The sequence below is a fragment of the Amphiura filiformis genome, chromosome 8 (assembly GCF_039555335.1).
Source record: "Amphiura filiformis chromosome 8, Afil_fr2py, whole genome shotgun sequence".
Taxonomy (NCBI): Eukaryota; Metazoa; Echinodermata; class Ophiuroidea; order Amphilepidida; family Amphiuridae; genus Amphiura; species Amphiura filiformis.
In genome coordinates, this window is record NC_092635.1 from 58610899 (window position 1) to 58622768 (window position 11870).

General features: G+C 36.3%; 2 protein-coding genes across 2 annotated transcripts; both read left to right on the forward strand.

The window, feature by feature from the left end:
* The first annotated feature begins 1341 nt into the window (after positions 1-1341).
* LOC140159632 (histamine H3 receptor-like) lies at positions 1342-2475 on the forward strand. The gene has a single exon (XM_072183127.1). It carries the CDS (start codon positions 1342-1344, stop codon positions 2473-2475), a length of 1134 nt encoding a protein of 377 aa, XP_072039228.1.
* A 1797-nt stretch (positions 2476-4272) lies between these two features.
* Positions 4273-5406, forward strand: LOC140159633 (histamine H3 receptor-like). The gene has a single exon (XM_072183128.1). It carries the CDS (start codon positions 4273-4275, stop codon positions 5404-5406), a length of 1134 nt encoding a protein of 377 aa, XP_072039229.1.
* The last annotated feature ends 6464 nt before the right edge of the window (positions 5407-11870 follow it).

Consider the following 11870-nt stretch of genomic DNA (forward strand, 5'->3'; position numbering starts at 1 on the left):
TGTAAGATACGACGCAAATAACACTGTTGTAGTTCAATGCCACAAAATGCATCAGTATGTGAAACGGCGAAAACATAGATTTTTACGCAAAAATGCGATATGCAAAATTCAAACGGCGATTTTTTTTTTCGAACGGCCAGGCGAACGACAAGATACACGTAATTAACGGCTTTTAGCAAATACGCCACTATATGAAACAGACAATTTAAAATAAAACACATACGACCAGGCTAATTAATCAAGTATCTCACTAATGAAGCAGCATCCATAGTTAGAATTTGGTAATTTTGTAAATACTTACTTTACCAAAATTAATGAAAATGTCCAAAATATCGATAACGTCACTATGTGATACGGCCGAATATATTTTAAAGATAATAATTATGGCTGCAAAATATTGTAATTATTTGCTTTTGAATCTTTCTAACAACTATGAAAATAATTAAACTACGAGGGTCAATCAAAGCGTTCCACATTCACCCTCATATCTCATCATCATCATCGTCATCGTCGTCGTCGTCGTCGACGTCGTCGACGTCGTCATCGTCGTCGTCTGTCGGCTGCGAAGCAGTCGGTCACAAGCTTCCTCCAATAAGATCTGTCGTGAGTTGTATTTCTGATCTCAGCAGGGGAGGGGGTAGTAGCCCTGTTGATTAAGTTTGCGATGTACTCAGTTCATGTCAATAATGTTTTCCATGATTATAACCTAGGATCTCATCTAGCTTGTGATAAAGGTTTGTACAAATTACCATTTTGCATTTTCAGTAGGCGAATTAAAACCAAATTGAAGTGACCATACTGCATATACCATTAGTCACTTCAGGGCCGCGTAGAAGTGACGAAATTTATTGCAAATTATGTAAAATAAAAAGGCTCGTTTACTCTTACAAAAACTGTTGTTTTTAGCGAAGAAAAGATATTAGCAGGCAAAGAACCGTTATCAATGCGAATAGTAGCGCAACAATATGCTTTGTTTTCAGTTTTATTGTATTGCAAAATGACACCAGAAAAAATCGGGTCGCTGCTGAATATCTGCTAGATCGTAACGTTTAATTAAGTATAAAAATATAACTGCCAGAGGAAATTTGAAAAAAAAACACTCAATCAAATATCTTCCGAGTATTAAATTGTGCACTTCATGACTATGTGTGGCATTTCAATTCAATAATCATAGCCAGTTTACCGATTAAAAAGAAATCGAGTGATTTAGTGATATCAAATGCGTCAAACGATAATACTTACCACTTCAAATTACGTACATCATTTACGGTGACTTAACAGTGATTCAACAGGAGCACCATGTTTTAATTTAAAGGATCTACACAAATTGTGTGTATCATGATGAATGTAAGTGAAGATATATCCCGATCCATTTGGACACTTCCTGCAGGTGTACAATATACTTTGACATCAATCCAGTGTCTTATGGTAACAGCTACTCTTCTAGGAAACGCGGGAACAATTGTTGCGTTTTACAAAGTTCGTGGTTTACGTGAAAAACCAAGCGATCTCTTTATATTAAGTCTGTCATGTGCCGATCTCCTGATGGGATGTGTGATTACTTTTACCGTTCCCACATATGCTCTCGGATATTGGGCGTGGGGTAAAACGATGTGTCAACTATTTGCTGCATTAGCTAATATCGCTGTCATTGCTGGAATCTTGAATACGCTAATGATATGTTGGGATCGGTATATACTAATATCTAAAGAGTATCCTAAATATGTGAAGATACAATCACAACGCCGGGTTATTGGTACAATAACAGTAGTATGGGTTTACTCATTGGTAACTGGATTTATAGAATGGGTGGTCTGGGATGTTGTTAAGGTTCCTGAAACAGTGTACGAATTTGATTTTACTCGAGAATGTAGATCTCCACCAAAACACAACTTTGTTTTTCAAACACAAGCATTTACTCGTAATGTGTTCCTACCTTTGCTTGGAATTGAAGGACTAAGCGTTGCATTTGTTGTGCTTTTACGGCGTAGATTGCACAAACGGATGCAAGTAACAGACTTCGAATTTTCAAATACTCAAAGTCAACAGTTGCAAGAAAGAAGTGACCAACCGGGTGGATCATCGACTGTAAGTCGCTGTGATGCTGCACATACATCGATGAGCACAGGCGGTTCAACAAGTGGACATAGTAGGAATATCGGAACCGATTCTACAAATATGCCAGTAAATGCAAGAAATGCTGAACATACATCTTCAAATCCTAAGAACAGATATGTGAAAGCAGCCATTACCTTAGCGGCTCTCGTAATAGCTTTGAATTTATGCTTGCTACCGTTTCTCTTGTACACACTCTATGTAAGCTTAGTTTGTCCTACATGTAGCGATAGACTTATTCGAGATACTTTGTCTAATATCTTCGTTCCATTAAATTCGTGTATTAATCCTATCTTATATGCAGTCACCATGAGTAAAATAAAACGATTCTATAAGAGACTTTTTGGTTTAAACGGTTAGTTGCAACGATTGTTACTCAATCAATTCTTTTAATTAAAAGGTTGCTCTTAACCCAGGAATTATGTCAAACGTTTTGGTCTCATAACTGATAAATTGTTAGTCTAAATTGCATAAAGATAAACCTGACGAGTCAAACTGTCACGTCAGTTCCTGTCAATAATGTTTTCCATGATTATAACCTAGGATCTCATCTAGCTTGTGATAAAGGTTTGTACAAATTTCCATTTTGCATTTTCAGTAGGCGAATTAAAACCAAATTGAAGTGACCATACTGCATATATCTTTGGTCACTTCAGAGCCGCATAAAAGTGGCCAAATTTATTGCAAATTATGTAAAATGAAAAAGCTGGGTTACTCTTACAAAAACTGTTGGTTTTAGCAAAGAAAAGAACCGTTATCAAATGTAATGTTTTTCTTATTAATGCCCAAAAGACATTTTTGCACAAATTGTCCGTATTAGAAATGAATTTTAACCTGCTATGGAACTGACACTCCGACATAGACTTACTTGGTAAATGAATACCAAAGGAACCAATTTGAAAACAGCAAGTGACACTTATGGAATGACTCTTGCGAATAAAGCCCAAGAGATTTAAAAAAAAGTTTTGTCTCAAGAGAAAATGGAGAAAAGGCAAAGCGGGACTAGGGGTTTGGGATTACACCCCTCTCCTCCAATTCCCACTTCAACCATTATTTTATTGTATATTTTGACAGCGAGTTTTCTTCTTCTTTCGTTCTGAAGGTAAAAGAAGAAAATAACATCAAAACATGGAAAAAATCTACAAATAAAAAGCTTTGGCCTAGTGAACCACACGTATTCCAATTTATGTTGCATTGCACCAAAGTAAATTTTATTGTAACATACGACAACAATGAACAGCTCAAAACTCACCATTATGGAATTTGCTTTAATGAAGATTTGACTAGTACTTATTGACAGTAAATTTTTCGTCTATTACATTCTTTTCTTGTGTATGTTAAGTATTGGACAGGGTACCGTTACGAATCACAGAATGACAGTTAAAGTAAATTTTATACTATCAGTAATTTAGGTCATAAATTATTTTTACCTATCTGATTTACAAATTGATCAAATAACTCAAGCATGTACATCTGCAGGAGGAAAGTTACTTATCACAGCGTCGACTGTTTCCAAATTCAACTGCCTCAACTGACTAAGCTATTAACTTGAAGTGTTAAGGTCCACTACACTAAAATGTAAACAGATGCAAAATTCGATTAGATGGAGATACCGAACCTGTATGTAAAAGGCAATACGTAACATAAGTAGATTTTATTCTGCATCGTTTCTCCGTTTAACTCGCGATTGACACGTTGCTCAAGAAATATGAGGCGCTGTTTGTGAAAGAAACGCGCGAAATTGATCCGCACAAAAATTAGCACAATGCAAATAGTAGCGCAACAATATGCTTTGATTTCAGTATTATTGTATTATAAAATGACACCAGGAAAAACCGGGTCGCTGCTGAATATCTGCTGCATCGTAACGTTTAATTAAGTATAAAAATATAAATGCCAGAGGAAATTTGAAAACAGCACTCAATCAAATATCTTCCGTGTAGTAAATTGTGCATTTCATGTCTATGTGTGGCACTTCAATAACTCTAGCCAGTCTACCGATTAAAAAAGAAATTGAGTGACTCAGTGATGTCTAATGCATCAAACGATAATACTTACCACTTCACTTTATTTACCGCGACTTAACAGTGATGAAGATGTTGCAAAAGAAGCACCTGGTTGTAATTTAAGGGATCTACGCAAATTGTGTGTATCATGATGAATGCGAGTGAAGACATGTCCCGATCCATTTGGACGATTCCTGAAGGTGTACAATATATTTTGACATCAATCCAGTGTCTTATAGTAACTGGTACTCTTCTTGGAAACGCGGGAACAATTGTTGCGTTTTACAAAGTTCGTAGTTTACGAGAAAAACCAAGTGATCTATTTATCTTGAGTCTGTCGTGTGCCGATCTCATAATGGGATGTGTGATTACTTTTACCGTTCCTACATATGCTCTCGGATATTGGGTGTGGGGAAAAACGTTGTGTCAACTATTTGCTACATTAGCTAATATTGCTGTCATTGCTGGAATCTTGAATACGCTAATGATATGTTGGGATCGGTATTTACTCATATCTAAAGAGTATCCTAAATATGTAAAGATGCAATCAAAACACCGGGTTATAGGTATAATAACAGTGGTATGGGCTTACTCTGTAGTCAGTGGATTTATAGAATGGATTGTCTGGGATATTGTTAACATTCCTGAAACAGTTTACGAATTTGATTTCACTCGGGAATGTAGATCTCCACCCAAACACGACTTTATTTATCAAACGCAAGCATTTACTCTGAATGGGTTTCTACCTTTGCTTGGAATTGAAGGACTAAGCGTTGCCTTTGTTGTGCTTTTACGGCGTAAATTGCATAAACGGATGCAAGTAACAGACTTCGAATATTCAAATACTCAAAGTCAACAGTTGCAAGAGAGGGGTGACCAACCGGGTGGATCGTTGACTGTAAGCAGAAGTAATGTTGTACATACATCGAATAACACTCTGAGTGGTTCAACAAGTGGACATAGGAATATCGGAGTTGATTCTACAAATATGCTAGTAAATACAAGAAATGCTGAACATACATCTTCAAATCCTAAGAATAGATATGTGAAAGCTGCCATTACCTTAGCGGCTCTCGTAATAGCTTTGAATTTATGCTTGCTACCGTTTATCTTGTACACACTCTATGTAAGCTTAGTTTGTCCTATATGTAGCGATAGACTTATTCGTGATATTTTGTCTAATATCGTCGTTCCGTTGAATTCGTGTCTTAATCCTATCTTATATGCAGCCACCATGAGTAAAATAAAACGATTCTATAAGAGACTTTTTGGATTAACCGGTTAGAATCAACGATTGTATGCTCAATGATTATTGGTAAAACACAGAATTAGAGAAGGAGAACCGGGACTCGGCCGCCATCTTGATACAGGCATGGAGCAAGAATTGGGGGTATTCGGTTTCTCTCGGAATGCACTCGAGGCATTCGTTGTCAGGTAAGCGCGACATGGATGATGGGCGAATTTGAGAAATGCACTTGATGCGACCTGCACGCGAGTACCAAGAGGCATCAGATGCGACGCAGAATTGTTTTCGTTTGTTTCCATGCACCGTCGGCAAGGAACCGAATACTCCCAATTTTGTCCCCATAGATGACGGCGCGAGTATACGTGGTGGTATAGGGCGTCCCGGTTTTCCTTCTCTAAAGCTCATTACAAATTTTTGAATGAACATGTTGCACGGACTCCATCGTACGTTAACCTGTAATAAAACACACTGGTTAAAATTTAAAGGAGTGACAATCATCATCATTTTAGTGATAATTGTCAGAAAGCTAATGTTTGTAAATACGGGCGACAACTTATACTCCCGGGGGGGGGGGGGGCACTTCAATTTGAAATGGATGTAGGTGTAGGGCTGACACTTTCGCACCCAGGGGCATTCGGTGAGAGCAAAATGTAAAAAATATGGGGTCATTGGGTGAGAGCATGATTTTGGGCATTCGGTGAGAGCAAAATGTTAAAAATATGGGGTCATTGGGTGAGAACATGACCTTTTTTTAAATGGAATCTTTGGGTGAGAGCCGAAAAGCTCTACAGAAACGTCGAAAATCGAATTTCTAGTTCTAAATGGCTTCAAATTTCTTTGTTTTTTCAAAATAAGTAACAAAATCAGTGATAAATGAAAGTTGCTGTTCAAATTGAACTTGTAAGGGTCTTTGGGTGACAGATCAAATGGAAAAATAAGGGGTCTTCGGGTGACAGAGCATGTGTTCGTAAAAAAATATGGGGTCTTTGGTTGACAGCGATGCTGAAAAAGGGGGTCTTAACAGCCCTACATACGCGTCACCTCCAAAGTTGGAGTGCCCCCCCCCGGGCTTATACTATGATTAATATTTACAAATCTTTGAAGTAAATAAAGACAGGTATTAAGAATCATGATATTATGGTTCTATGATATTAACAGAACAATGAACTAAAAGTTATATATATTATCGTTTATCCACATATAAACGTATCGTTTAAAGTTACACAAGTTCTGAAAATTGCAAAATTAAGTTCGTAACATTTATTGTGACAAGGAATAATTAAACATGTGTATTGAATTTGTAATTATTGGCGACAAATGTGAAATGTTCGTGATATAATTCTCAAAAAACAACGGCCTTTATTTTGAGGCAGATTATAAAACCAGGGAATAAATAAAGATTATAAACAAAAGCGTATCACACTTGGATTAATTCGTAAATCTACATGTTAACGACCTTAAAGACATTCTTTATCAGCGTTCAGTGTTGCCATATATTGTAAATTACATTTGGGTGTATTTTAGTAAACGCAAGTAACCGTTCGTAAGTTAAGGGATCTAGAATGAGCGTTTTAACAGGCCGTTGCAACTCATATACTAGCACAATACAAAAAGGTGGCGACAGCGTCGGCTTTCCCTGTGTATTACTCTGCGCTTAAATGGCGTCCGATGGCGTCGCCAACAGGCACCAAATTGATTCATGGGCGGCGCCATATTGGAAAAGTAAAGAAAAATGCTGCTGCCACCACGATAGTACTAAATATGCGTAGTGCTGTGGAGACTTATGCTAATTCCCTGTGCTAATTAAAGAAAAATGCTGCTGCCATCTACGTCCACATGTTGCAAGCGTGACGATCGCTGACCTCACATCGACGAACGGAGTTGCAATTCCATCGCACTTCGTGCTCTATTCTTCTTCCATGGTTTTAAGCGTTTCGACAGAATTTTTTGTGGGACCTGAGAGCACATCAGACATATCGAATTGCATTCTGAATACGCAGAATGTCTTTCTGATATCAAATAATTTTCATTTTTTGAAATTCACGATATAATACAAATTTTATGACAAGTTATTAAAATTTGATATTTTTCACATTTTTGATATATAACAGTCCTCGAAGTAAATTTTATAAATCTATTGATATATTCTTAAAGTGTATGTAGCTGGGGGGAAAAGCCGACGATCAATTGAAAATTGTGACCTTTCATATTGATGATATGGATTTTTTGTCCAAAAAGACCTATTTTTTTTTGTATGTGTTTTGGGAAAAAAATCCATATCTTCAAAACGAAAGGTCAAAATTTTCAATTGATTGTCGGCTTTTCATCCCACCTACATACATTTCAAGTATAAATAATCAGATTTATAAAGTTTACTTCGAGTACTGTTAAATATCAAAAATATCAATTTTTAATGATTTGCCATAAAATGTGTATTTGTGCGAATTTAAAAAAAAATCAAAATTATTTGATATCAGAATGACATTCTTCGTATTCAGAATGCAATTCGATATGTCTGATGTGCTCTAATGTCCCACAATTAATACTGTCCAAACGTTCATACCCCATCCCTTAAGAATACCCTTTTACTAGACGTAGCTTTACGAAGAGTTCCTGTAGCAAATCCCTATTACTTACAATAGGTATCGCTCCAAAGTCATTTTAGTGAAATGGGTTTTACAATGCGTCGTAAGTTACGATTGATTTAGATACTTACACAGCTGGACACAGGATTTATTTATTGCAATATATTAGCTAAATAAGTAGATTTTGAGAAGATTTTCCCAAATCTGGCAACACTTATTCAAGGCTAGATATCGTTCATGCTAAAGGCATTAGAAGGTAAATTCCGGAATAGATAATGTCTTACATTAGCTTTTAAACATTATATTAAAATGGCATTTTTTTACGAGAGAGCGAAAAAATCATATTAGAGAGCTTGCGATTTCCAAACGCCGTGATCGGCGTTTGAGGTCGCCAGTTTTGACGATTTGGTACAAAATTAACTTGTAAACTGCGTTGAAAATGCAAAAATTTGTCCATTTAAAATTGAATTTAAGCAGCATGTTAACCTTGGATTTTAGTCAAAATCGAAAGCATGCTGTATAGAGGTTATCCGTGTTCTATAAGCTGCATATCCTATCAGCGACTGCTATAGCTTGTTTAGGACTTTCTGTATCGAAGCGAGGTCGCCAGTTTTGAAGATTTTGAACGTACAAAATTAACTTGTAAACTGCGTTGAAAATGCAAAAATGTGCATTGCAAAAATTCATGCATTGAATTGGTTTGAATGAGGAAATACTACGGGAATCAGCGCCTCTTGTGAGAAGTCACACATGAGTAACGTGGATAACCTCTGTTGAGGTTGATATAAGATCCGATATAAAATTTCAAGCGCTCCGCCCTTTAGATGCTAGTCTTTGTTCCAGCCGCCTTGTTCTCCTTCGTGACGAATGAGTACAATCCAGATTGGAACCGAAACAAGCAATATTGAACGCCGTTTTGAACGCCGTATGAACACGTATGGACCATCGCAAACATATACCTTTGTCTATATTTTTGACAAATGACTTGTATAGGCGAAGATCAAAAATACAGAATTAAAACATGCCTGCAAATACCCCTGACAATATGCTTTTTGACGCTTATTTGGGTATAATATGCATTAAAAAAAATATGAAGTCATGCTATTTTCAACAGGTAGATTATAAGTATATGATGACACACTTGTTCACACGCCCACCACCAAGGTTATCAGATTATTTTCTCTACAGGAAGGGGACGTCGCCGTAGATTTCGGCATGAAATTTAGAGGGAAATTACTTCTTTTTTTTTTCATTTTGGCCGTTGCCATGATAACTGGGCGGATTTTATTATTTTTTTAATATCACTCTTTTATTCTTGCGAATGGCTCTAACAATGTGCAATGTTTTGGCCGATTACGCCGAGGGTAACTAAAGACTGCACAAAAAGCCGGGACAAAAAGTAACGCAGCTGTTATAAGTACGCCTATAGCTTCAGAGCTAATGAGTGTTTTCACAATATTTTAACATAGAAAGAACGATGACTTATTAACGCGCATTTTGATACCTCATTCGTCCATTTTCAATATTAACATCACAGCATTGTTTTTAAAGACAAATACCCAAATTTAAAAGTTGCAGCTATTTGTATTGATTTGAAGTCAGCGCGGAAGATAATGGCGGGTTTCACGTGCCACAACGCTTGCGTAAGCGTAATAACCATTGATCGCTGTAAAATGCAACTTTTAAATTCGTACATTTTTCTTTAAAAGCACTACTGTGTTGTTCATATTGAACGACTATGCGGTACCAGAATGCGCGTAAATAGAGTATCCTTCTTTCTATGTTGAAATATTGTGAAAACAATTGAATATATGAATACAAAACCCACCCAAGTCCATACTTTGGCCAAATTGAGTTAAGCATGGGAAATTGTTGCTATACATAGGCATGTTATATGTATGAAAGAACAATTCAAATTCATCCTCTGTGTCTATTGAGCATGTGAAAAATAGCATGTATGAAAGAACCACCCAAGTCCAGGATTTGAGTCTTGTAACATATTGATTGAAATCCAGTATGTATAAAAGTCCACTTATAACACATTCATTGCTGGAGAGTGACTTTTGAAAAAAAATGGGCTTAATCAAGGAAAGTGTGTGGTTTATATTACATGTCAGTATGCTTATCAACATTATACATGCCTTTGTGCTTTATTTTGTATTATCTTCTTAGTGGTAATCTCATTCCAACATTGTTGTCTTTGTATATGATTCAAAAAACCACCCAAGTCCAACATTTAAAATGAACCCCCACGAAGTCCCTGAAATGCTAATCGTCATACCTATACAGTTTAACACACTCATTTGCACGTAAAACTTACCATATGGTCATGTTTTTGATGTTGGGCACCAGTTACGTTGCATGTGTATTTTTCAAACAAATCACATGCTTTTACAGGTTTGGTACTATAACTTCAAAAGTTTACATTAGAACCCAATAAAAGTATATATTCTGAGAGCATATACTCAGACGATTTCAGAAACCATACAATGGGAGTAATTATACAGGGTGACCCATATAATATACAGGGTGTAACAAGCAAAATAAGAATGAAAATATTAATTCAGTTAGGGGTGTCACCCCTCGACGTACATTGATAATGTAAAGTTTTAACACATGTTTAAAATAGTTTATTTAATTGCCCACCTAGCCATATGGAACTTTTAGCGGTCAAGTACTTCAATTATGTAGATACATGGTGGTCAAAAATCTGTCAATATTTATATAAATTTCTTTAAAACGCCCCTTATCTGGCACTGGAGATACCAATTTTCATGATTGAGGCATGTAACTAGATGTACAATAAGCTCAACAATCCAGTTTTGAAAGTTAAAAGAGAACTCGACAAAGCGTTTTCGTAAAAATGGACTTTTTGGATCAAAATTGAGCATGAGGGCGCTCTTTCAGATTTGTCGCAAACTTTCTATATTTTACTAGTTTTTAGTTTACTGAAGTAAAGAGGATCACAACCAAGGTCTGCTTAAGAAATTTGACCTTTTATCATGTTTCGTTTGTCCGTAGCATCCTTTTGAATGTTGCCTACATTAAATCCCTATTAAGTACATAGAGGTCAACGAACTTTATTAATGTAGCAACAAGTAATTAGTAATTTTAATTGTCTAATTAACAAATACTGAGGCAATGAATGCTAAACATGATATCACTTGGCAATCCATCAATAATGTTTATGGAAGATCATGTGGCGGAGGATCACCATTGTACAGCATTGTGATCCTCCGCCACATGTTCCTCCGCCACATGAGCCACCCTTGAATAATTAGACTTCAGATCTCACACCACCAAATCAGAGTCCCATAGAGATATGTGCTAAATTTGCCTTAAGAAAACGTCATTTTTTTCACAGGAGCGACTCAGTTTTAAGCGACAGCTATGATGGTTGAAATCAGCCCTTGCCTGATCCCTCTGGCTGGGAAAAAATATAGGTTGACCGTCATTATTTTTTACGACTGGCCCTCGAAGTCTACGATGTCTGGGAATTGCCTATTTTACAGGCAAAACCATGCCAGTGTTTCTGTAAAGAAAAGGCTGCTTAAAATCATTAAAAGTTATTTGATCTCGCCCATCTGTGGTACACTTGCAGGAAATAATATTACTAATCATGACCAATCCAAATTTGGCTAAAATTATGCAAATTTCTGCTCATTTTAATGCTTAAATTGAGAATACATGGGTTTTTCTAAGAAGTGAAATTAAGGGCGCACAACGATATAATTCTATTTGGTGGTGTGAAATCTGAACGAGTTACAGTAATTAGTACAAATAAAAATCATTAATTTTTGTTTCAGGAATTGAAGGACCAATGTCTAAGGAAAAAAATAGTACTAAACAAGCTCATAATAAATATCAAATAAACAAGCTACATGCATGTAAACACATCTTGATGAGTAAGAATGCAAC

Excerpts from the sequence above, each read along its gene's own strand:
- LOC140159632 (XM_072183127.1), top strand. The coding sequence starts at position 1,342 with ATGAATGTAAGTGAAGATATATCCCGATCCATTTGGACACTTCCTGCA.
- LOC140159633 (XM_072183128.1), top strand. The coding sequence starts at position 4,273 with ATGAATGCGAGTGAAGACATGTCCCGATCCATTTGGACGATTCCTGAA.